The sequence below is a fragment of the Hemibagrus wyckioides genome, linkage group LG06 (assembly GCF_019097595.1).
Source record: "Hemibagrus wyckioides isolate EC202008001 linkage group LG06, SWU_Hwy_1.0, whole genome shotgun sequence".
NCBI lineage: Eukaryota > Metazoa > Chordata > Actinopteri > Siluriformes > Bagridae > Hemibagrus > Hemibagrus wyckioides.
In genome coordinates this window covers 29,922,120-29,949,249 of record NC_080715.1, presented here as the reverse complement: position 1 = coordinate 29,949,249, position 27,130 = coordinate 29,922,120, and the positions used below count along the sequence as shown (strand labels likewise).

The 27,130-nt window shown below is 39.0% G+C and overlaps 1 protein-coding gene across 1 annotated transcript in view; it reads right to left on the bottom strand.

Moving 5' to 3' along the window:
• Nucleotides 1-26,537, bottom strand: part of dnah7 (dynein, axonemal, heavy chain 7) — a 98,413-nt gene extending 71,876 nt beyond the window's left edge. The window contains exons 1-22 of the mRNA XM_058391491.1: nucleotides 26,228-26,537; nucleotides 24,135-24,200; nucleotides 23,770-23,838; nucleotides 23,573-23,687; nucleotides 19,132-19,267; nucleotides 17,454-17,529; nucleotides 15,684-15,864; nucleotides 14,751-14,823; nucleotides 14,059-14,184; nucleotides 13,626-13,745; nucleotides 13,195-13,378; nucleotides 12,254-12,433; nucleotides 11,685-11,957; nucleotides 10,628-10,755; nucleotides 9,325-9,403; nucleotides 9,014-9,235; nucleotides 8,543-8,689; nucleotides 8,053-8,373; nucleotides 6,987-7,354; nucleotides 6,474-6,660; nucleotides 3,495-3,688; nucleotides 80-278 (exon numbers count right to left, since the gene is read on the bottom strand). Of these exons, the coding sequence (XP_058247474.1) occupies nucleotides 80-278; nucleotides 3,495-3,688; nucleotides 6,474-6,660; nucleotides 6,987-7,354; nucleotides 8,053-8,373; nucleotides 8,543-8,689; nucleotides 9,014-9,235; nucleotides 9,325-9,403; nucleotides 10,628-10,755; nucleotides 11,685-11,957; nucleotides 12,254-12,433; nucleotides 13,195-13,378; nucleotides 13,626-13,745; nucleotides 14,059-14,184; nucleotides 14,751-14,823; nucleotides 15,684-15,864; nucleotides 17,454-17,529; nucleotides 19,132-19,267; nucleotides 23,573-23,687; nucleotides 23,770-23,838; nucleotides 24,135-24,200; nucleotides 26,228-26,239 (3,456 nt within the window). The 5' untranslated portion in view covers nucleotides 26,240-26,537. The remainder of the gene's footprint in view (nucleotides 1-79; nucleotides 279-3,494; nucleotides 3,689-6,473; nucleotides 6,661-6,986; nucleotides 7,355-8,052; nucleotides 8,374-8,542; nucleotides 8,690-9,013; nucleotides 9,236-9,324; nucleotides 9,404-10,627; nucleotides 10,756-11,684; nucleotides 11,958-12,253; nucleotides 12,434-13,194; nucleotides 13,379-13,625; nucleotides 13,746-14,058; nucleotides 14,185-14,750; nucleotides 14,824-15,683; nucleotides 15,865-17,453; nucleotides 17,530-19,131; nucleotides 19,268-23,572; nucleotides 23,688-23,769; nucleotides 23,839-24,134; nucleotides 24,201-26,227) is intronic.
• Nucleotides 26,538-27,130: the final 593 nt, after the last annotated feature.

The window sequence follows — 27,130 nt, the reverse complement described above, 5'->3', positions numbered from 1 at the left end:
AAGCATTTCTTTCTTTCTTTTGACTTGAACAGCACATAAGGGTTCCTAAGGTTCCAGGAATCAATCCCAAGACTTGTACCTTGTGTAAGGACTTGAGCATGCCACTCTCCAACTCGAAGAGCCATTTCTCGACCTGGCCGCGAGCTTTAGAAGTGGAGATGATGTCCAGCAGCTCTACCACCTCTCCCTCGCTGCTTTTCATGTGTGTGATGTCCAGAACGTCAGTGAACACCACACTGGCGATGCCCTCGAAACACTTCTTCAGATGCGGCTGGACTCTGGTGGGAGTCGAAAGAAAACTTTCATAAAAAGTGGAATACAGATTCTTCTCATTCTTCTCTATGACTTTTTATTCTCTTTTTTTTCATCCCCTGCATGTCTATGTATACTGTGACAGTAATGAAGTAGTAGCCACTGGCATTCTGGTTCTGCACAAAAGACAAGCGCACTGGACAAACCTACAGTATAATACAATTTAACAAATACCTAAGCCAAGTGCACACTTGTACCTGCACACTGATTATGCATAATTAGCAGGATTGAATGGAAAGGCATTGCTAATTAAAGTGTTGTTTTTTATTCGGATGTTTAAGCGTTATCCTAGTAAAATTAAAAAAAATGGTTATATACTTAACTAAAAAATGGTCAAAAAGTCTCTTATTATTAACAAAATTGCAATACTTTGTTTAGTAATATGCACTAACTAGCACCTGAACTTACAACAAAGTTAACCATGCTATGATGAACACTTGGTGCACTCCAAGGCCTTATCCACAGTGAGCTCCATGTAGACATGATGTGTTAAGTTTGGCGTGGAAGAACCTGACTCTGACTCAACCCCACTGAGCACCTTTGGGATGAACTGCAACACTGACTGAACCCCAGACCTCCTCACCCATCACCAGTGTATCTCTGAATGAACACAAATTCATCTCTTCATCACCATCTAGTGGAAATCCCTCCCAGAATACTGGAGCTTAGCTTATTAACAGTGAAAGAAGAATAAATCTCAAAGGAGTCCAACAAACACAAATGAATGTGATGGTCAGGGGTGCACAAACTTTTGAGCATGCTGAGAAAATGCTACGACATGAAAGCTATTGCATTTTAAAAGAGATACCTTATTCGGTCCCCCACTTAGCCTAGCTTTCTCTGTATTCCTCTGATGGATTCCAACCCACACGAGCACTTTTCAAAATTCAGCTTTCTATAAAGCGCTGGGTTTCAGTTAAATTCTCCGAAGAAATGACAGCGCAGGGAACAAAGGGATAATGTGCACGTGTGTGTGTGTGTGTGTGTGTGAGAGAGAGAGAAAGAGTGACAAACGAGCCTGAGAAAAAGAGCACAATCAAACAAGAGCACTAGGAAGAAAAGGGAGGGAAAGAGAGACCGTGATTACGAGATTTGTGGAAGTAAAAGTCTCTGTGTCAGCGCACACATTCATTATTAAACAAATACCTTGGGTGAAATAAGACAAGGATTGCTTATCAGCTGAGGCTATGCTCAAGAGAGCCGCGCCATAGGAAGTAGGCCAGAATGTCATACGGAAAGAGATTCTATAATTAAATTCCCACAGTAAGTACAGGATTTTCAGAGGCTCAAGATGAGTTTTTTTCCAGGGCCAAGCACAGCTAAATTGCTTTTCATGTGTCCTTGCTCCTCTGGTCCTACTGTGGATTCAGTACGGGCCGCGAATAAATGAATTTTGATTAACATAGTGACGGTGTTAGAAGAACAGACTGCATAACTTTAATATCACATTTGTGTTCATTTGAAGATTTTAAATTTTATTTAATTGATAACAAAACATTTAGTACACAAATGTAACTCAGTGGAATGCTGGAAGCAAGCTGGAAACCAAACCCCCAACCCTAGAGATGAGAGACAAGTGTTCTAATCACGAAGCCATCATACCCTCAGACAAAAGTTTACATTCCCTCAAGGCCAGCTATGAATCTATATTATTCATTCATTCATTCATTCATTCATTCATTCATTGTCTATACCCACTTTATTCTTAATAAGGGTCACAGGGATCTGCTGGAACCTATCCCAGCACACACTGGGCGAAAGGCAGGGGTACACCCTGGACAGGTCACCAGTCTGAATCTATATTAACTGAAGCTAATTCATAACTAATTTTGAAGGAATTTTCCTTCAAAACTAGCTATGAGCCTACATTCTATAAGCTATAAGCTTACATTCTTTTAAAACTATCTAAGAGTTTTGATTCTATCGAAACTAGCTATATGCTCATATTACCTTAAAAACTAGTGTAGAACCTGGATATATACTAGCTATGAGCTTACGTTCCTTTAAAAGTACCAAGCTTACGTTCTCTAAAAACTAGATATAAGGTTCTTTCCCTCGAAACTATCCACTGGGCTATTTTTACTCAAAGCTATCTACAAATAGTCTACAAATAGTAAGGACCAGATCTTATGTCCACACAGCCCACTGCTTAGTAATAACATGTCTTTTCTCTAGGATATTCCTAGTTACTAGTCATTTTTGATAAGTAGTATTTTGGATATGTAGCACTCAAGGCTACATATTCTAGCATAAGTTCCATTTCAATTTCTTGTCCATTTGCATGATCTCCAAAGAAATTCTTCTCAAGCATTACATTACCTACAGTTTGGTTTATATTTATATAATTATTCTAAAGCTAAATGGCCTTAAAACTGCCAGCTAGACTGCAGGCAAAACACAAATTAACTGCCTTCATAAGCATGAAGGCTCCTTACATAACACCTACCCACACCCACACCCACAAAAAAAAGAGGCTATTGGGCTTTAGCAGCACGGTTCATGGTCCAACAGTTGGATTTCAAGCTGTTACTGAAATCAAGTCTCCTCTGTTAGGACCCACTCATAAGTCCCAAGAACGAGGTCATATTTTTATGTATAGAGAAAATAAAAACAGAGTTTAGGTATTGGATCGACTGCCCCAATTTCAACCCGAGCCAAAAAAGTGGTTTCGTCTGCTAAAAATGATGAAGCCAGGAATTGCATTGTTTTGACTGTGTAGCAAAAGTATCAATAATATATCAGACATTATAGCTTTTTTGTTCATTTGCCTAAATATCTTCCATCTTGTAAAAAGTATTTTTTTAAAAATGAAAGCTTCAAACTCAATTTAAAGTCTGCCAGGAAAATTTGATCTGCGCTGATCTCTAAATTAATTCAATATGAGTTGATTTCTCTGCCAGATTTTAATTATAACTTCGCAACACGTTGCAATGATTTTACTCCCAAGTTGAATTAAAAATGGATTTATTTATTTTTTATTTCTTTTTTTATTGGCCCTTTTAATGGTTTCAAATAGTTATACTGGAAGCAATCCAGCACATGGCTTCAAATTAAGCTACAAAATCAGATTTTTTTTCTTTCTATGAAAAAAAAATCTAAATCTTTAAAAATCATTAATAGGATTTTTTTTTTCAAAAAGGCAGACCAAATTGTATTGACATGACCCAAATGTGACCTTGTACCTGGTTGGGTCTTTCGTCTCGGACAGAATCTCCAGTAGCTCGTCGTTGGACAGAAAGAAGAAGCGAGGGAAGAAGAGTCTTTTCTTTTCCAAATATTTGTTCAAGCCTTTCAGGATAAGCTCCAGGAACTCGTTGCTCTTCTTAAGCTTCTCCAACATCTTCTCGATGGCCACTACAGCCAGGACATGCTTGTCCTACATCAAGAAAGGAAATGGGTTACAAAATCAGGGGTATGTGCAGATTTTTGAATACACCATTATCCATTTGATGGGCCAGGATTTGACTGATATCTTGAAAGTGTTATTTAGACATAAATCAGGTAACCCAGTCATTTGTCAATGAATGCTGTGCCTACATGTTCCATTCACTCATTTAGAAACTGAGTACGCGCTGACCATCAGACTATTATTTCTTAATATTATTCTTTGTTAATCCAATGACAAGAGGTTGTCAAATATCCTGCCTACAAATTAGATCCTCTCGTGAAGAGTCTGGGGTGTGAGCTTCTTCAGCAGCGCTCAAGTATTGAGCTGATACACTAAAGCTTTTGCTGCATGTTTCTTTCTCATTGATTCTTTATATTACAGCCAGCAAACTAACACACATGCTGCCAAGAAGAAAAAAAATAAGTTTCCTCTCCTAGAGGTTAACTGTTAATATTTTAGATATCCATATTATTAAAAACTCAGTTTTGCAGAAACCATAAAAAGCTGTGTTAACGGTTAATTAGACGACATTTTGTGCAATAATGAAGTCTTGAATGGCTTTTTTTAATATACCACAAAACTGATGTAATCTAAGGTTTTTTTCAATTATTGTGCAGCCTGACACTCCAAAAGAGTGGGTATTATTTTTTTTAGCCACAACTCTCTTAACTATCAGTTCAAACAACATAACAAGAGATGGAAAAGCATATGCTGTACGTTCAACACGGGCTTCCACAATCATTTCAAGTGCAGCTGTCTCACATTCGCCGCTTTTTTTTCTCATGTAAAGCTGCTTTGAGACAATGCTCTTTGTTAAAAGCACTATGCAAATAAATAAAATTGAAAGTCAAAAAGGTTGTACAGCACAACAAAGGTAACTAATTTAATCCAGCCTCTGTGCAAAAGGTTGAATTAAAGGTCTGTCCTTCATCCGAGACAAAGCAAACAATTAGAAGCACTTCCTGCTCATCTGCCCTTCCTTTCTCTCTCTCTCTCTCTCCCTCTCCCTCTCTCTCTCTTTCTCTCTGTCTTGCTTTTCTCTGTTCATTGAAGTTGGGGAGAAACTAATAATTGGCCTCTGAGCCTTCAGATTCTGATTGCTATTGATTTTCTATTAAGCACATCTGGCTGGTTTGGAGTTGAAGTCTTTGTGAGAGATTTTGAAGTTTTAATCATCACTTTGGGATGAAACATGATTTCTGAAAATGGGATTCTTTTGAATGTGTATTGAAGGGATGGTAATAACCTAAAGCCTCCTCCAAATCACCTTTTTTTGCATAAGAAAGGTGACTCTAATGAAAGACAGTGTGGAGAGGTAAGGAGTCGAGGCGAGTCGAAAGGGAGCAGCTGCCTACACAAAAAAGAGGACATTAACACCCTATTTTAACTGAAGAAATCACATTTTCGACCTTGAATCGGAACAAGAATATTCAGCTTTTTATCTAGGCTTGCGTAACTGTTATACTCTCATTATACATTCGAGTGAGGTGAAGAAACCTGGAAAGTTGAAAGTTTTCCATTTCCTATTGTGTTCCTTCTTGTTAATTTGTCTTCCCTGTAAGAAAGGTGGATGGAATGGTTGAATGAATGAATGAATGAATGAATAAATGAATAAATGAATGAATAAATGAATGAATGAATGAATGAATGAATGAATGAATGAATGAATGAATGAATGAATGAATGAATGAATGAATGAATAAATAAATAAATAAATAAATAAATAAAGACAGGGGAGAAAATCATGGCAAGCCACAAGACTTAATTAACAGGATGCGTTCATAAGATCTCATAAGATCTTGTGTATTTAAACACATTTGCAGTGTTTTGTCTGGTCATATGTCTGATGGCGTGAGCTGGCTGGATTAGCGGTGGAAAAAGACAGACTTATGTTGCAGGTTGCAGGTTATGTTATTGACTGTACAGCTTGGAAAAGTATGGTGCTGCATTATGGATTCAATAAAATTAAATGATCTGACTTGTGTACAATATGTATATCTAAGCTACCGTCAAATCTCATCCGTTTTATTGATTTCTGCTCTCCGTTTCTTTGTCACTGGCAGAAAATAAGTCGTAGAGTTCAGCATAAAGAATAGACTGAAATCAGGTGATATTCAAAGAATTAAAATTCCATCCCCACTACGCATTTTCATGATGACATGCCAGGGTTGAGGCCTCCAGACAAAAATCTATCATTTCTATTTGATGGTGCTGTCTTGTGGCATTTTTTTTACTTTTCTGTCAACAGGCTATCGACGTGTCTCATTTCACAGCAGCTGAGAATGGCAATTGCACCCTTCAGAGTCTTAAAATGAGTAGCGTTGTTTGTGTGCGTGTGTGAGTGAGAGAGAGACAGTAAAGCAAGACTGATTAGAGCCTACAACCCCTATCAATAGTCTGAGATTGTTCTCATTTGGCATGACATGTCATTTATTTCTACACAGACAGAGACTTAGCCTAATATCAAGTAAAATATCAAGTCACTTTTGAAGCCTTGGCTACTTTTTCTACCTTCATCAAGTAGTGATTAGGGTCACCACGCGATTATACAAACCTTCACAGAAAAACGTCATATAATCAAAATCAAGTCAAGGTTCGAATTCTGCAGAACAAATTTGTACAACAATTACACTTTTATTTATGTAATGTACTGAATGTAAAAATCCTTTGTCTGTGTTGATGACAGTTCTTTTTAACGATGACCATTTATTAACCATTTACAAACAGTTAGTCAAAACTTCAGGAGCATCTAACAAAATATCTGTTGACCTACCAGGCTGACTTGCTTAATGATGTCCCTCCAGGTTTTGTCCACAGTAGTGAAGCGGCGTCCCTCCTCTGGCATCTGAGCCATGATGTCTGGAGAACTGAATATGGGCTCCAGGTAGAGCCACGTGGACTGCATCTTAAGCCACTCGTCTAAAATCTCCTGCAACAGCAGCAGCTTACCCTCCCAGTCTCTAGAACACAATCCCACAGATTTGTCTTTCAGTCTAATCAACCACTGCTTTATTTCACATTATTCATTTCTAACCAGAAATATAAAATTGTGATAGACAGTAGAGTCAATATTTCTGAAATTTAAACTCAAATGTTTTTGAAACAGTGAATGATCATGGCAATTATGCTCTTGGCTTTTGGGATCTGCCATTCATTATTGTGTCAGGCTTTACACCTGCAGAACATTCAAATCCAGAGCTGTGCTGTACATGCTAGTGATGTTAGCCAAAATCAATAGAGTTGTAAACTTGGGTGCAATTTTTCTTAAAATCCCTCAGATGCTTACCGTATCTCAGTTTCGAAGGGTTTAATGAAGGGTGAGCCGCGCATCGTCTGAGTCTTGACTATATGATCGTCCAGCAGCATCTGGATCTCGTCCACCGAAGACAGAATGGACGTGCCGGTCTCACGGTAGGGCAGCAGATTGAACTTCATGCCTGCCCATTCACCTGCCATGCGCTCCATGGCCTTCTCCAGTGAGTGCTCTTTGCTGGCTCCCTCGCTGATGCTCTCAAAATTGGGCAAGTGGGCTTCAAGGTGCAGAGGAATGAAGTGAGAAATACAGGCCTCCTCTTCCGAAGGCTTTAGGGAGAAACCCACCACGGCTGACATGGCCTCCCAGTGACGGTCTCGCAAGCCTGGATTACACAAAACCTGCAGGATTTACAAAAAGTACAAAAGGTTCGCATAAGCAAGCAAAACTGACAAAATTAAATGTCATTTAACAAAATGTTAATTTTGAGATTTGACTTATTATTTTTCAAAAATTCACTAGAACCAATAATACAGCTAAGCCACTGACAAAGAATAAAGTATTATTAATTGTGTCCAAAATAAACTCTTGAGTCAAAACAAACCCTTTGGATTGTTTATATTCGATTTTGGGAGAAACAATGAATAGATACTTGAAACGAGATTGGCAAGCCACCAAAGCTAACTAAGGGGAGCATTAATTAATAAGTTCATTAATAAGTTCCTGACTGTTTCCAAAAAAATATAAATTAAATAACTTGAAAATACAAAAACCACAAATCACTTTTAAAAGCAAATTCATTTCAGAAAAGTGTGTAGGAACTGTGTAATGATATGGCTTACATCAGGACTAGGAAAAGACGGCACTGATTCTAAGAAATGGGAACGTTATTATTTAAAGTACAGTATATCCCGAGACCACGAGTTCTTCCAAAGGACTCTCATGACTTTACATCACGCTGAAGGAAGCGGCACATCAAAGCCATGCATGCACAAGATACAGTAATGTAGAAATTTTGGGGTCTCTGTGTATCAGTTAATCTATAAAGACCGTTATTCATCTTTATAATTAATACTATTCATTTATCTCTGTGCAGTACCTGCACCAAGGGGATGTGCTGCTTGAAAGCCTCCACCTCCACTTTCACTTGGGTGGTGATGTTAAGAGCCTTGGGCAAGTCCTGAAAACTTTTTTCCAGTTTGTAGAGAGAGCGGGAGTAGTTGCTGACGTCGCCCTCCACCTTGTCAGGGTTGATGGAGGTGAGAGGGCCGTTAAGCCACTGTTGGTGCTCAGCTTGAAACTCGGTAGCTGTTTGGTACAGACGAAGGTATGGGAGCAGCTGGTCTTGGACTTTCTTACGTATAGGGTACTGGGAGACGGGCCACCCAAATGCTTCTTCCTCCATGTTGAAGCCTTCGATCTTGGGGAGAAGAATAATAACAGAGGTGAATTGTTTTTGGTTTGTTTAAAACCAAAGGTAAAGAAAAAAAGAACTAGAAACTGAGAGCCATTTAAACGGTTGGAGTATATGACCGAAATGCTTTGACGATATTGTCTTTTTTACTATTTCACCATTTTTACTGACTTACTTTCTCCATGGCAGTCTCCAGCTTGGAATTGAGCACCTGTGCCTTTTTCAGATACTTGCTGACTTCAGACAGATCCCCGAAACAGGCAAACTCCTCCACCTGCTTTGCATAGCCTTCCAGATCTTCCAGGAACCTCTCGCACCGCAACTGCCAGCAACAAAGAAAGTCATTAATATCTTACAGATCATGAATGCTAACGCAGCCGAGCCTGTCAGCGGGAAGACGTCTCCTTGTTGTGACTGTTGTAAATTTGTTTTGTGCCTCATTACAGATGGTTATTAGCTTACAGTACAACAACATTTAATTAGTTTGATTTGCTAATGTGAGACGTAATTGTAGGTTTTACTTTAGCTGTCTCTTTTTTCTACAGCATATATATGATTTTCTCTGTGGTGTTGTGTCTGAGCAATTGCTGCTACTTAGAGATTAATATTTGGGCATTTCTTTGATATTTATTTATTTATTATTTACCTTAAGGAACTCCTGGAATTGTACAGTCTTCTCCTTAGCAATCTCTCGGTGCTCATCGAAGATGGAAGGTATGCGCATGTACCACTGGAAGGTCTCCTTGTTCAGGCTTATGTCTATTGGAGAAAACTCATAACCAGCCAAGAAGCAGAGACGATTCATGGAATCGGTGAGCTGATGCTCCAATTTGGGCATCTCTTCAGCTTCAACCTTGTTTATGTAGGCCTGTGGAAAAATGGTCAAATAGGAAGTCAGAACTGGAGTTTTCTAGCCATAAATAGAGCTGAGAGATAATATATCTGGGTTTACTGTACCTTAAGAGCCATGAGCTCTTTTGTGTTTGAAGGAGTGCTGTGGGCTTTTTTTGCAATCTTCTCAAATTCATCACATAATCTGTAGGTAATGGAGACCCATACACACACATATATATACATATATATGTGAAAGGAAGTTCGAGGCACAACATTGTACTGTTTTGAGCTTTAGAAGAATCTTGTATTGAGAAATCCTATGTCCACATGGGTGGTTAAGGTTTCATTAATTCACATTGTGGTGAGATCAGAGTGAGTCACACCAGTAACTGCTACAGAATACAGATTAAATTGCAATTCTGTGTATTCCATGCACTGTCTACCCTTTCATTTTTTAAGAATGCTGCAACTCTTTCTCTCTAAATCATAGAGCGGCCTTTGTTTCCCAGCACAGGAGATGAGAATGCACTGGAAAAACCTTTTGGCTGTGTGATCCCCTACTGTTGTAGACACGTTGCATTGCTACTCGCATGTTTGTGACTTAATCGTAGTATATAAGACAGCTAGGAATACACAATTGGTTTTTTCTCATGGTCTTTTTTATGAGCAGCTTATAACACCAAATGTGCTAAACACTGACACTGAGCTTTAGGAATCAATCTTTTAGTAAAATTGTGTGTAAAGTTTGCATAAGCTGGATTTACAAAATAAATGACCACAGGGCACAGCTCATTTGCATGCAGTGATGCCCACATAACTCAAAGTTCAAGGGTGAAAGTGAAATTATATAAATATTTAATACTATTCTGAATAGTGATAACCGAACACTAAATCCTCCATCAGCTGTTTACAGCTAACAGCACTGTGCAGACAGACACGCTTTCTTTTGTCATAGCAGAATGAATTTTTTTATTTGTTGTAATTTGTGGATATGTGTTGTCTCATTTTCTTTTTTATATTTCACTTTCACTTATTCAGTAATATAAAATGACTTGTTTTCATGAAATGCTCTCGATGGTGCTCTGAATCCCTGGGCTAGTAAACTAGCATGAGGAATTAGCTTGTTTTTGATATAGACTCGCTGTAAGCATAAAAATAAGCAGTTCAACTTCATCAGTATACTTCAGATTTAACATTGCTTCATAAAAATCTGGGCGAATTACATAATCAAGCAAGTCGATGTTTGCGTTAGTTTCCAAATAAATGGAATTTTCATGAATATGTATATTTATGGTTTCAGAAGGTTTTTTTTTTTTTACTTCAACTACCACCTCTAGTTTGTGTGGTATTAAACAGTCATTAAACTGTGCATTTCTTTGCTTTGATTTGTGCATATACTTCCAACAGTGACATAAATGTTACTCACTTTCTGTTGCAATTCTGGTGGTCCTTCAGTATTCGGGTGATCAGTTTCTCCCTGAGTCCCTCTGCGCGCTTCACTAGTGCATGGATAAGCTCATGGCAGTGCACTTCGTACATACCGAGCCTTATGACCTGTCCCATTTAACAGCAGTGAATGAATTTCTGACCACAATTAATTAATTGTATATCAGAAATCTTACTATTAAACCTGGAATCATGTTTTTTTTAGATCCATTAAACAGTATTATAGGTTCAGTTTTTTTTTTTAATACCATAAGCTACAACACAAAACATCACTCTGTTCTCATTTACTCACATCAGGTTCTGAGTCAAGTGTGGTGTGTGCATTGTTGTTACTACCGCTTTGTGTTAATAACTTACCTAAACTAAATTTAATAAAGAATGTATAAAATTGTATGTTTTTAAACAAGCTCATTATGTGTTGTTTTGTCCTGGTTTTCCCATGATATGAGGCACGCTCTATGCAGTTATTGACTGGGTTTCTGTTGCTAAGCATCTAGCCTTAACTAATGCCACATCATTTCACACTGTACATGTTCAGTTAGCACTGTAAAAGCTCTGTAGAAGCAGAGTTTCATAACCGCAGGTGAAAAGCAGTGCTAAACCCGCTTCTAAATTACCCATGTGAAACATTCCTCCATTTAAAAGTAAGGTTTAGAACGACGATAACCTGGTGTTAGGCACAGTCTGAAAAGCTCTATTATCTAATTGTAGTACAGTAAGCCTTAAAAATGATACTAGACCTATTCATATAACAGAAAAATGCAATCAGTAAATTCAATATTAGCCTACAAAGAAGCTCGCAATGGTGTGGCCCTTCAGGCACAAATATTAATATCCCCTCAGTACTGCATCTTATTTACCAAACTAATAGAAAAATGCAAATATGCTTTTTTCCTTTTGATAAACAGCCATTAAAATTAATTAATAAAGAATTGTAATGAATTGCCTGAAAGTAACGCAAGTGTAGTACTCCATTAGTAGAAGAAAAAAAAATCTAGAAAGCTCACAAAGGTCCTGACTTGTGTGCATAAACTGACCCTGTGAGAGTCGTACTGGATCTCATCAGCCAGCTGCCGATAGCGTGTCGCCTCCATCATCATCTCCTGGAAGGAGTGCTGCTCCACCAGGAAGTGCTCTAGGTCCTGCTCGGCCTGTTGTGATATCAGTGGTGCAAATTTGTCATAAAGGCGTACGTGCTCGGTTGGCCCATGGCTCTCTTCACGTATTACCCGCAGAATTTCATCTTTATGTGCCTTCAGCATCTCAGGCAGAATGATGGGTTTCAGGGTTCTGACATTCTCAGTGGCTGGCTACAGTTAGAAAGTCAAAATAAAGGACAGTGTAGAAAATGTGTAGGAGTCAATGGTCAGCTGTAAAATAAGTAAAAGGAATTTTCATATCCGAGCAAGACATTATGCTTCCAAATTATATAAATATTCATATATATATATATATATATATATATATATATATATATATATATATATATATATATATATATATATATATATATATATATATGTATATATATATATGTATATATATATATATACGTATATATATGTATGAATAATGAAGAAGAGAAAAAACATCTACAGACTCTTACCCAATCTGAGTACAGGTTAGTCTCGACTCGAGGCACCAAGCTGCTGCATTTCAACATTGTGTCGTAGACATTTAGCAAAACCACCTCAAAGTCATTGAAATCCGGCTCGAATATTATCTGGTTCTGCTTCAGGATCAGCCGCAGAACCAAGCCCGGGTGCTCGTGTGCTCTCACCGAACGCTTCGGGGAGGAGAGCATGTGAATTATTTAATGCTGGAGGTTAAAATGAACACATGCAAAAGCTATTAAACGCAACATGCTTTATAATCGAAAAATGCAGGACCAGAAACAGAGTGTAAGACAAGTGTTACCCAGAAGGCATATTCAAGAACACCTCAGTATTAAAAGTAGTCCAAGTGAGCCAAATGGGAGAATCGTGTTTTGTATACGAGGAAAGCCAAAATGTTTTGTCAGTTAAATGCTATTACAGATAGTGGTGCTATAATAAAGCATACAGTAGCAGGGGTGTGATTATAAAAATAAAACAGCAATGATTAAGAATTATCCCTTCATGTAGGGACATTAATGTTTCTCACTGCAATAAGATGGCCGGTTGACCTTGTGGTTGAACTGATGTGTCAAGCAAAATATAATGAATCTCGACACTTCAGGTTATTCTCATGACTGAGAAATGAGCTTGTGACCGCAAGCAAGGAAATGTTATGTATGCAGTGTGACTTTTAAAGTGCGTTCTGAATGAAATGCCCACTGAGCTGGTTTTTTGATTGGAAATGCTGCTGTGACTGACAAGTAAACATGTAAAAAAAATATTTTGAATGTGAATGTAATATGAAAATAAGCTCAAAAACTTCCTCAATTTCCTTCCTATTAGTTTTCTTTGACTTTCCTGTTAAAATCTTCATCTTTATGAGTAACAACTGAATGAATATCAAGCTGGAAATTTAAAGGAGTTAACATATGGCATGCCCTCGGTGTCTTACTGGGTCCTGAGCTATCAGGTGTGTGTAGTCGTGAAAAGAGTCCAGGACCAGACTCTGGAGCTGAGAACACATTAGGGCAGCTATGGAGTTGAAGAAAGATAGCAGATGAGATGTATTGGTGATTTTGGGGAGCAGTTTGTGTTTGCTCTTCTGGTAGATGATTTTTTGCACCTCAGGAAACCACCTGTTCAATACAAAACACATTTTTTCAGTTATTTATTCAGTTATTGACTTAACTGAAAAACTATCCTTTTCTTTTCAACATTTAGATATCTCATCAACCTGGGCATTTTTGTTAAATGACCTAAACATGCATACTCTTCATGTGAATTATAGAAAACATTTTAGAATGAATCTAATTTTCAATGGAAATTTGAACAGAAGAATGTAAAATCTGGGATGTAAAAGTGAATGAATAGCCATGTGCCTACTTATTCAGCAGGACATTTTCTGCGCTTTCAATGTGTCGGTTGACGATGTGCTGAAAGACGGAGAGCTCCATAGCCTTCTCTCTGGTGTGAAACTCTGTCACGTCTACAAGGCGTAAACTCCTGTGCAAGATGATCATTGTTCATAGATGAATATAAAGAAAGAGTGGAAAGAAAGAAGAAGCACTGAACTTCTGTGTTTAATGCAGAATAAGATTTGTATCTTAATTACATCTCAAACTGTGTTACTAACAATACATTAAATTGAGAAAAACACACGAGCCAAACAAGCATTTGGCATTCATTTCCCTTTGTAGGAGTCAACAGCAATTAAATGCTGAATTTTATCGATGTACACATCTGTATATTGTTAATTAAGAAATGTACTTCTAGACAGCTCTGTCTTGTTCTACTGCTGAACATTGTTTCCACTCACTCGAAGGACACATGCCACAGATTCAGCACAGACAGCATGGTGGGGTTGATGGCATGGAGATGCTGGCTCATCCTTTTCCGTGCTTGATGGAAGGATGAATTCCACGGCTTTGGCACAACTGCTATCCTGAAAGATGTTGTAAACAAAAACGAATCATTTTGAAACTGATTATGACGACAGAGCTGACATGAACACCTCCGCAACAATTCTGCGTGCCTGAAATAAAAAGAAAAACTACTTCAGAACACACTGTGACTTTCACCCTGTTTGGATCCAATCCAGAATCAAATCATTTATCTGCTGGTTACAGTAATAACTCCATATAAACCCTACAAACATTCAAACAGTTGTCCTTGAGATATTCCATTACAGTGATCTCAGATGGATGTAGCCATCTGAGCCACCTAGTGGTAAAGGTATACAAGATTTTAAGCACTGGCAACTTATTGTGGTATAAGAGGAATAAAAACAACTTAACATAATCAACTTCAAGGCAGCAACAATTGCGTCAGGCTGAATTACCTCACCCTGTCTTGGATTATTTCAGGATTATAAAATTATCCGTCCTGTTTTATTCCTTACACGGTCCACACAGTGTAATATTTAAAGCATGATTCTTCACTTCAACCTCATTGATTTGTTTTGCTCTAGCATGTTAAAAACATTGGTGCATATATAATTTCACTACTCACTCTTCTCTATGAGGTGGAAGACTTTTCACCTTCAGTTCTTCTGTCTCTGTCGGGTCTCGCAGCGCAAAATCCACTGCAAAAACAGGCAAGGGCATGTTAGCGGCACTGTTACCGTAGAATAAAAAGTTTTGGGCAGTCTGTGTTAAAGATTTCCATATGGCATTTGCAAAAAAGTTATAATAAAAAAATAATTAAACTAATACGTTTGATGTATATATAATTTTCTAACCCGTAGATTCTGCCCATTATTATGTATTGTCCAAGTCTCTCAGATCAAATCTGTGGATATTACAGTGGGTGTAATGATGGACATGTTTAAATGTATCAATAGATCTCATTTTCATTTTTCAATATTAGACATATGCTATTAACTTTATTTACAGAAACAGGCATGCAAAGGCCCTTTACGAAATTAGTAAGAACTTAATAAAATCTGGATCTTAGTTTCTTTTAAAAAACAAAAACAGGAACTCCAAAACTTATTGTCCAAGCAAGCCCAAAAAAATATAATGAATTTTCTGCAACCCCAATCCTTGACCACTCTGCATTTTCTAATCATTTATCATTTATTTGGTAATATTTTTCTGTTTGTTTTCTTGACTTTTTTTTCGAGTCACTGGATATTGCTGAGGAACCAGCAAAGCTAAATGAATGGAGAAATTTATTTGGAGTGCAGCTTGTTAGGTCAGTGGGGAAAACACTTAAATGTCATGTACTTTTTACTGAAATATTAAAGTATTATTATTATTATTAATATTAATGTGAAATACGTAATGGAAGTTTCTCTCATGACTCCTATATAAATCCACTTAATCCACATGGGAAAGTCTAGTTTGAGAAATAAAGCTAGGAGGAGTTAACTGATGTTAAGTGTCGTGTGGGTAAAGCCCATGTCTCCTTTACAGGCCAATAAAACACTATAGAGTAATATACCTATAGCTTTCTTAGCACACAGTAGGTAATGCTCTCTTATCTCATCTGACAGAAGCTCAACGGATCTTGTCAATGTCTTCAGGTGACTCGGCACATGGCTCAAAATACTCTCCAGCCAGGAATCTTCCATAGGCGGCACGTTCTGCGTGTCAATCCCATATAGAATGTAGTTATAATATCTCTAGGGGGAAAAAAAAACAGCAAATCATCTTTGGATTTAAAAATCTAAAATGGTGATATTTTCACTGCTGGATAAAAAACTATATTGTATTCTAATAATACAAGAGCTTTGAATGACAGATTTAATTATGATAATATTATTTGTTTGTTTTTTCACTTCTTTGCTTATTACTGTACTGTGATTTGATTAAAAACTGTATTACCAGACATTTAATTCTGTTCACCAGCTTCTCATAATCTATGTTTTTTCTTATCTTTTTACACCCCCTTGGTTTCAGTTCCTCGTATTGAGGTATATACATTACTGAGCCGTTTGTTGTTTTTTTTTTGGCTAGGCTTGTTATTCTGTTTGTGATCTTGATTAGCTCTGATATTCCTGTGATTTCCCCTGCCGATTCGGATTATCCGCTGTGTCTGTGTTTTCCAATGTAGATGTTTCCTCTTACAATGCTCTCTCTACTTCACCAGCTTCGAGGGGATGTCTGAGCGGGAGCAGGTGTCCCAATTTGAGGGGGCCAACACGATCTGGGATTACTGTGTCAGATTCCCTGATCGGCATGATGATCTGGATAGACTAGCTTCTGCAGAATCGTCTGTATCCAGTGCATGAGACTGCCGGTGACAATGATCGGTGGAATTGGAACATGCCCAAGTCAACAAAGCAGAGAAAGGAAGGTGGCGGTGTGCGGGGGTGATGATTCTACTGCGAGGTGACCGATCACGTCATTAGGCAGTGCTTGCTTCATGATCAACCTCACTCCCATCAGCCCAAACATTAGCCTCTAAATTACAAAGTTCTAAATTACAAAGTTTTAAATTCTGAATTTAGTAACTCTGTCAAGAATTACTTTCCTTTAAGAGTGGAGATATTGGCTTAGAAAGAGCTGAACAAACATTTGTGAGATTTACAGACCATAAGAATCTAGAGTACATGCACATCACCAAGTGCCTTAATCCCAGTTAAGCCCACAGGTCCCTGTTCTTTGCCTGCTTCCATTTTACCAGGTCATGGAAAATCACAAAAGCTGATACCCTGTCTTGCCCGCACTCTTCCGACATGCAAAGCCAAACCATGCAACCCGCATGCATTGTAGGTGCCATCCACCAGCCATTGCAAGGACATCCTCCTGTCCTCCACTTTGCTCACTTCATGCACCATGACATATACATGTATACATGTTTGACGCACGTGAATCGAAGAGAGCTTTGGCTGAATGTACAGGTATATTGTGATGACATCACATGACAAGTCTTGGCCCAAATCTGCAGAACAATTGCAAATGCTTCAGAGTATCACAGACTGTGCTTGATTTTGTGTTAATTTTTTGCCATTGCAAAAAAAAAAAAAAATAATGAAATCCAGGAGGGACTGATTTTGTGCCTTGTCGTTAATTTTTCTTTTTTTTGTTGCGCTTAATGTGTTCACAAAGTTTAATAGCAGTGGGATAAATTACATTACCTTGCAGTAATTCATTGTAAAGAATTGTTCTTTAGTTAATTGTTCTTGGATCCCACAGCATTAAAAACCTTGCTGACAAAGGTGTTTTTCATGCATAATCACATCCAGTGGTGTTCATAGCAGCTACGTACCACCATTTTTTTCTCAGTTAAAGTTAGAGAACTACATGGAGTTTGTAAGCTTTCATCCTTGTCTGAATCTTCTGCCCTATGCCAGTCAAAGAAAAGAAACAAAACAGTAATTAATAAAAAGCATTATTTTTTTTTTTAAATTTAACTCTTTCATGCATTGTGTCCACATTTATTTGCTATAAAAAGCTCCTACACTGATTAGGAATAACATTATGAGGTGAAGTGAATAAGACTGATTATCTCCTCATCATGGCACCTGTTAGTGGGTGGCAGTAAGTGAACATTTTGTCCTCAAAGTTGATGTTAGAAGCAGGAAAAATGGACAAGTGTAAGGATTTGAGCGAGTTTGACGAAGGGCCAAATTGTGATGGCTAGACGACTGGATCAGAGCATCTCCAAAACTGCAGCTCTTGTGGGGTGTTCCTGGTCTGCAGTGGTCAGTATCTATCAAAAGTGGTCCAAGGAAGGAACAGTGGTGAACCAGCAACAGGGTCATGGGCGGCCAAGGCTCACTGATGCACGGGGGGAGTGAAGGCTGGCCCATGAGCTCCGAGCCAACAGACGAGCTCCTGTTGCTCAAATTGCTGAAGTTAATGCTGGTTCTGATAGAAAGCTGTCAGAATACACAGTGCATCACAGTTTGTTGTGTATTGCACCGCATAACTGCAGACTAGTCAGGGTGCCTATGCTGACCCCTGTGCACCACCAAAAGTGCCAACAATGGGCATGTGAGCATCAGAACTGGACCACGGAGCAACGGAAGAAGGTGGTCTGGTCTAATGAATCATGTTTTCTTTTAAATCACGTGGATGGGGTGTGTGTGCGTCACTTACCTGGGGAATACATGGCACCAGGATGCATTATGGGAAGAAGGCAAGCCAGTGGAGGCAGTGTCATGCTTTGGGCAATGTTCTGCTGGGAAACCTTGGGTCCTGCCATTCATGTGGATGTTACTTTGACACATACCACCTACCTAAGAATTGTTGCAGACCATGTACACCCTTTCATGGAAACGGTATTCCCTGATGGCTGTGGTCTCTTTCAGCTGGACAACATGCCCTATCACAAAGCAAAAATGGTTCAGGAATGGTTTGATGAACACAACAATGAGTTTGAGGTGTTGACTTGGCCTCCAAATTCCCCAGATCTCACTACAGTCGAGCATCTGTGGGATGTGCTGGACAAACTATCCATGGAGGCCCCACCTCGCAACTTACAGGACTTAAAGGATCTGCTGCTAACATCTTGGTGCCAGATACCACAGCACACCTTCAGGGATCTAGTGGAGTCCATGCCTCGACAGGCTGTTTTGGCAGCAAAAAGGGGACCAACATAATATTAGCCTGGTGGTCATAATGTTATGCCTGATCAGTGTATATATTCTATATATTTTAGAAAACCAGATGCATATCCTCTCTAAACAGCATTACTGTAACATAACTTAGTCAGTTCTTTAACTCTATAGACTATTATTGCTGTCAATTTTTAATTAATTAACAACAATACCACAGCTATTTTTTATAAAAATAGTTTTTTTTTTCAATTTACAAAAATTATATTTTTACATTATATTTTATTTCCATTCGACATTAAATATTTTAGAGCTGAATGTTGGACATTTTCCATTTCCATTCCACACTGTCCATTTTTGAACACTGGAAAATGTATTTTTTCTTACGTGAATATGCTGATGAGAGTCCTGCGAAGCTGCTCACGATCTTTTTTCACCTTCATGAATTTTTTGAAGGTTTCAGACAGTCTGGGTGTTCTGTTTGCTCTCTGGCCATGCTGCATGCTCCCTCTAAGTGTTTCTCCTGGAATGAAAAGGAGCGGTCAATTGTAATATTGAGTTTAACATAAACCCAGAATGTTATTATCTCTAATTAGTAGCAATATAAAAGATTGTTAGAAAATGTAAGATTTTCATTTCCACTGTTCCCACAGTTTATGAATATGATGTAATGGTGTCTCCAGGTGGAGTCCTCAGGTTACTGTGTGTGGCATTGCCCCAGGTTCTCTCCATGAGCTTATGGGTTTCCATTGGGTTCTCTGGTTTCTTCCAACTGCCTGAATACTCACTGGTAGGAAAACTGGAGACTTAAAATTGCCCCTAGGTCTGAATATGCGTGTGTGCCCATCGCATGGTGTCCTGTGATGAATTGGCATCACATCCAGTTTATATTACTGCCTCATATCCAGTGTCTCGTATCCTGAGACAGGCCCTAGATTCACTGCAACACTAAGCAGGATGCTGAGCGACAGCCAATGAAAGCTGGCGACATCTGGCAACATTAGCGACCGTAACCGCTTGCGACTAGATATAGGCATGTCCAGTGATACGACAATGCTGTGAAAAGCTTAGCTTTATACTATATCAAGTGACTCAGTGCAGCAACAACCAATGGGAGTGAAGAGAGTACAGTGCAGGTGATCCGTGGCAAAGAGCACACACTGCTTCCCCTTCATCTCGTATGATATGATGCAGATATACACTGCTGAAATGTATACACTAATGCCAATCTCCCTCCAGAAGGTTTCATTTTAGCTGCAAGAAATCTGATTTAGAATTCTCTATCAAGATAGATGCTGCAGATGGCTGCCTCAGTGTGCAGCTCTCCAGTGTTTGTACTGTTTTGATTGGAGTATTTTTGAAGCTGGTGTCACTGATCTGGATGAGCATACAGAGACTGTAACATCATATATCAGTTTCTGTGAAGACATGTGCATTCCTACCGGGACTTATTTAACATTCAACAATGATAAGCCATGGTTTACAGCAAAACTCAGACATCTTTGTCAGGCCAAAGAGTATGCTTACAGGAATGGGGACAGAGTCTTGTACAATCAGGCCAGAAATACACTGAATAAGGAGATTAGGGTGGCTAAGAGAAGCTACGCTAAAAATCTGGAAAACCAGTTCTCTTCCAACGACCCTGCTTCAGTGTGGAAACACCTGAAAGACATTAACTACAAGACACCATCCCCCAAGACTGAGGCGAATAAACAACTTGCTGAAGACCTGAAAGAGTTTTACTGTAAATTTGAAACTCCTGGTCTAACACCCCACGCCCAATCCAAAAATATCTCTACATAACCGTTAACACCTCCAGCAACCCCCTACCCACCCCTCCCACTTCAGATCAGTGAAGATGATGTGCACCAGGTCTTCATGAAGTAGAAGAGAAGAAAGCACCTGGCCCAGACGGTGTCACACCAGCCTGTCTGAAAACCTGTGTTGACCAGCTAGCCTCCATCTTTTTACAGATCTTCAAAAGATCACTGGAGCTGTATGAAGTCCCTGCCTGCTTCAAATGTTCCACCATCATCCCCATCCCAATGAAACCCAAGGTAACAGGACTTAATGAGTACAGATCTGTTGCTTTAAAGTCTGTGGTCATGAAGTCATTTGAAAGACTGGTGTTGGCTTATCTGAAGAACATCACTGGACACTTACTGGATCCTCTACAGTATGCTTACCGAGCAAATAGGTCCATGGATGGTACAGTCAACATGGGACTGCACCTCAACCTACAGCATCTGGATAAATCAGGGACTTATGTGAGGTTCCTGTTCGTGGACTTCAGTTCGGCCTTCAAACACCATCATCCCAACACTCCTCTGGACCAAACTAACCCAGCTGTCTGTTCCTAACTCTATCTGTCAGTGGATCACCAGCTTTCTGACAGATAGGCAACAGCGAGTTAAACTGGGGAAATTCATGTTAAACAGCCGCACCACCAGCACTGGCGCCCCCCAGGCTTGCTTCCTCTCCCACTGCTCTTCTCCCTTTACACCAATGACTGCTCCTTTACTGATCCAACTGTCAAGCTCCTGAAGTTTGCAGACAACACTACAGTCATCGGCCTCATCCAGGATAGTGATGAGTCTGCTTATAGACAAGAGGTTGAGCAGCTGACTGTCTGGTGTAGTCTTAACAACCTGGAGCTCAACACGCTCAAAACAGTGGAGATGATAGTAGACTTCAGGAGGAACAAGCCTGCACTCCCCCCACTCACCATCATGAACAGCACTGTAACATCAGTGGCGTCTTTCAGGTTCCTGGGCATCACCATCTCTCACGATCTGAAGTGGGAAACTCACATAGACTCTATTTTCAAAAAGGCCCAACAAAGATTGTAGTTCCTTCGGCAGCTGAGGAAGTTCTACTCAACCGTCACTGAGTCTGTTCTGTGAACTTCTATAACTGTCTGGTTTGGCTCTGCTACAAAATCAGACATCAGAAGACTACAGAGAACGGTTCAGACTTCTGAAAGGATTACTGGTGCTCCCCTGCCTGCCCTTCAAGAACTGTAAACATCCAGAGTGAGGAAAAGGGCTCAGAAAATCACTCTGGACCCCTCACATCCAAGCCATCTCCTTTTTGAACTTTTGCCATCTGGCTGGCGCTACAGAGCACCAAATACTAGGACAGCCACAACACAAGAACAGTTTCTTCCCCCAAACCTTATGAACAGTTAAATGTTCCCCCCAGTGTGCAATAAAAATATGTGCAATAACCTTTTTATTTGTTAGCACCCTACATTTTATACTATTCTATACATACAATTTATTTTATTTTTCTATTTTAATATGTGTTTTTTTATTTATCATCCTATTTTTTATTGTCTGTGTATTGTAGTTGTCGTCTCTGTGTACTGGAGCTTGTGACACTAAAACAAATTCTTTTTATGTGCAAACATACTTGGCAATAAAGCTCTTTCTGATTCTGATAGTTGTACCACCCACTGATAAGCGTTATTACTATGGTAACCAGTACAAGAAACACCAACTGGTGACTTCAAAATACAGCGACTTGCAGTATGAACATAGCCTAATATGGGGAGGAAAAAACAATGTCCCTCTACCTGTATGGATTTTGCCATATTTAAAAAATGAACAGGATGTACTTCATCTTACATAATCTAGCATAGGGGTCTTCATATAGATTGGGCTGGAATGTGTTGTCCTGATGAGGCCAGTAGCTACTACAGATCCTTGTCCAAACCCTTGCAACAGGTTATGTAGGAGAGCCAATTAGTGATCCAGACAATTACATCCTTTCCAGCTGTAGCACTGTAGCCATCAAGAAACTGATCCACCCTAAGTGCCTTTCAGTAACAGCATGGGGGCTAATTACTGTTCAGAGACCTGCATTCCTCCAAATAATCCTCTGTGGAGAACTTGAAGAAAAACTGACTGCAATAGTCACATGAAAAAAGGAGGATGTTACTGGCTAGGGCATCTCAAACCCCACTTTCTCACAAAGTGAATGTTTCTCTTTCTTGGAGCCTTGAAAAGAATCTTGAACAAGTATTGGTTATGATGGAAGTCCTCTCAAAACTCATACTGACCATATGTAGGACCGGCGAGCCTAGCAAGGTGTAGGATGATTAGGGAGTGGTTCTTCATGGTCAAGAACCGCAGCACCATGAGCAAGGTGTAAAAGACTGATGAGTGTGCAGTCTGGGTTTAAGAAAAACTTCTGCAGCTTAAGGAACCCTGTGATAAACTTTTAGTCACAAAATGTTAAAACATTCTGTAATACAATGTAAAGTTTTGTTTTGTGGCATTCATCCTATTTCACTGGCTGGGAATGAAGCTGTTGCTTGAGTTGATTTATGCAAGTGTTTTATACAAAGAATGGGCTTAACTTATCAATCTTTCAGTAACGTTATCTGTAAATGTTCTGATGCATTTTAATTATTTATGATTTTGTGGTTGTTGCTGTTACTTAGCAACCTGTTGTCAGAGGAACAGGGGTGCAGATCCAGTGAAGAAACCGTGCTTGTGATTTTTTATAACAGCAAGGTTTGTTCAACAAATTTCTATCATCACAACAATTTGAAACTAAACAGCTCTCGACGCTGCCTTGTGATATTGCAGGAGGAGCTGTGTGTCACTTCAAGATACTTCGTGTCTCAAAGGATGCTGAAAAATGCTGCACACTTTCATGCTGGAGAAAAATCATTTTAGTGCTGCACTAAATGTAAAAATATCCAGGACTTGGAACAGGGTGTTATGTTATATATGAAATAAATTAAACAAGTATTCACATGATGTGTGAGGAAGATGTTAAATATCAGTTTTAAAAAAAAAGCAATGCACTGTGGAACCCTTACTAGAAATGCTCGAGGACGGTTCTTCATCTGTGTTTCCTGTTTCTGTGAGGACGAAGCTTGGCTTTGCATCCTGCCACTTAGGCTTGGCTCTATGCCACTTAGGCTTGGCTCCAACCTGAGGGACACAAAGCCGTTCATACAAGAGAATATCAGTTAATGTCTACTGCTGTTCTATGTTGCTCCTGTTTAGCATTTACCTCAGGAAGTTGTGGCAAGTGACACATAGAGCTGTCTGTAGCAGTAGTCTTTTCATTCGCTGATGCACCCTGCATGAAAAAGGAAAGGCGCTTTGTTAGAAAGTTGGAAGCATGAAATTGTCCAAATTGTCTTGGTATGCTGAAGCATTAAGGGGTCGAGCCCAACCCCTGAAAAACAACACCTGAATTCAATGATTTGGAGGGGTGTCCCAAAACTTTTGGCAATTTAGTGTATTTAAAATGCTTTCAAGGAACCACAAGATGGCAGCAGTGGCCAATCTGGAACCTGAGGGAAAGCCTTTCATACTAGAGAATATAAATTAATGCCTACTGCTGCTCTATATTTTGCTCCTGTTAACATTTACCTGAGGAAGTTGTGGCAAGTGATGCATGGAGCTGTCTGAGGTTGTCATTTTACTCGCCGATGCACCCTGCACAAAAAAGGAAAGGCTTGATGCATGTGATGATTTACTGCTATCTCTAACAGTTCACAATGTAGAGTATAAAATAAGGACTTGACTCTGTGATGTTACCCAAATGAAAACCAATCTCCTTCTTTCCTTATTTTGATATTACTAGAAAATTAAGCTGCAAGGAATGGTTTATATGATAAACTGAACTAAAAGTTTCACCTCTATATCACAGAAAATGGAGGACTCAGGGCTTATTAGGCTTCTTTAGAGTAAAACAGCAATGAACATTATAGTTAGAGTTATAATCCACAGATTCTTAAAGCAGGGCTTGTGACCTTATGTGTGGTCAAGTGATTTACACAAGGGTTCGTGAATGAAACGCAAATTCATTCGAACAAACCACATTTAAATGAAGAGTGTCTGTACTATTTTTTTAAAATACTTCTCTGTTCATCTGCCTCCTCAAAATAAACTAGTGTCTTAAATCACCTTCTAGCACATACTTCACCTAGCATTTGAGGTTTAGACTGATGGTATTCTTATTGATCTAGTGAACCAGTATTGATGTATTCAGTGATAGAGGCGTCAAAAGCACTTTTGTACGTCACTCTGGATAAGGGCTTCCCCCAAATTCCGTAAATGTAAATGTATACTCATGTACTATTCCAGATCATTACTGGATACTAACCAGTTTTTTGTTGACATTTAAACATTTTCATTTAAAGCCTTCTCCTTCAAACCTACCAAAAACCATACCCATTCTTCTAAGTTCATGACAACAGTTCATGACAACAATCACGACAGCAGCAAAAGACAACCAGAGTGCATCACTGTGCACAAAATCACTGACAGTTCAGCTCAGAAACCTGATGTACAGGCATACAGACATGTGCGATGCCATTTTTAAATGTTCTAAATATATCTACCTAAGATATACACTATCAGTCAAAAGTTTGGACACACCTTCTAATTCAATGTTTTTTGTTTAGGGAATTATTTTCTACATTCTAGAACAATACTGGAGATTTCAAAACTATGAAATAACACACATGGACTTAAGTAATCCATATGTAATGACAACAAAAAACAGTCAGTTGTTATTTTAAGACACGAAGGTCAGGGGTTCTGGAATAGTTCTTGCAAGAACAGTATTGTCAAGTGCATTTACAAAACCCATCCAGCACCATGATGAAACTGGCTCACATGAAGACCATCCCAGTAAAGCAAGACCAAAACTGACCTCTGCTGCAGAGGAGAAGTTCATTTAGAGTTGCCAGCCTCAGAAATCACCAATTAACAGCACCTCAGATTAAAGCTGTTATGAAGGCTTTACAGAGCATCAGTAGCAGACATATCTCAATATCAACTGTTCAAACGACATTGTTGTGTATTTTGGCTGCCTTCAGCATTCAGCAGAAAGAAATAAACATCAGGAAAGACCATGGAATTAGAAGATGTGTCCAAACTTTTGACTGGTAGTGTACAGTGAGTGTTGGAGCAACATGGCTCTTGTTGCCATGGCTTCTGCATGGACACACACAGCCATACGTAGAGGATAAAACAGACTCCTCTGCTATGAGTGGATTCTTTTTAGTCACTTACATTACACATACATACAGTGTGTTTTTATGCGACAGTCATCCAATATTATGAATCTGGATTAAGGGGGGGGTGATGATCAAGGCTTAGGGATTAAGGTGATTAAGGTTTTTTGCGGGGGGGTGGGGGTGGGTGGGTTTGTTTGCCTCGAAATGATTTGAGAACCCCCTGGAATAATCATTTAATAATTTAAAATACTGAACTATTAAACAGGTGAGTTGTAACGCACAGGTCTAATCTGAGACACCGTGTATCAGTCTCACACTGCCCTCTAGTGGCAGCGCCCGGAATATTTATTTAATTCTAAAAATTATTATTAGTGAAATATTAACAAGTTCTTATGGATGTGAATAAATATAAACAGAACCAGAAGATATATATAAAATAAAACTACTATGCAAATATGGAGAACATAAAATCCATTGTTTGATTTGATTCAATCTTACCTTATTGTCCATTTTAGAAAATAGGAATCAGCTGTATTTCTGTTAGTAAGCTAAAATAAACTAAGCGGCTAGTTAGCAACCTGTTTGAAATGAGTAAACTGTCAAATAACGGATGCTGACAGAACATGAAATATTCCAGTTGAATGAACAACGCCGAGATTTTCCTGCACTGAAGCAGTGCAGCATTAAAAGTAATAAAACATTTTACATTCGCTAAACGCAGTGTTTCACGTAGCTTTCTTTTAGCTACCTACCCTAGTTTTTTAACTCGAATCACCATCTAAAGTTGTTGTTGCTACACCGGTAACCAAGGAAGTATTCGTTTGTGAAAGAGTCGGCTCCCTGAGTCAGCTTTATGTGAACGCTAAAAAACGATTCGCGTGCATGAGCTGAAAGTTACTTTGTTAGTTCCCTTGTTTTGTTTGTTTCATTCCCACTTGCTGGCAATGTACTGTACGTAGACAACTGTATATGGTTAGGGATTATTTATTTAATCAGGGTTAATTGTTTGGTTTCGAGGAAAATTGGCAATGAGCTATTTTGGAATGTGAAAGAGTCGACTCTCTTTCGTGAGCCGAACCAAATCATTTGACTCGTTGTTCGGTACACTAAATAAACAATGTGGTCACAGGTTAATAATTACAATAATTCAGAATCTAAACAAAATAGGCTAGCGGAGACACGAGGTATATTTTGTGAATCTCACAATTTATATTAAACAAGTTGGATTAGTAATTTAATCCTATGAGCAGATTAAACTGGGGGAAAAACAAGCCTGGTTAAACGCTCGAAATCAAACTCAATAGCAAGGGCGAGCGCCTCGCGGAATGAGTTCTGATTGGAGGATGCTGTAACCAAGGAAACTACTGATCCTCAGGGCACGCGCTTTCTCTGGACAATAAC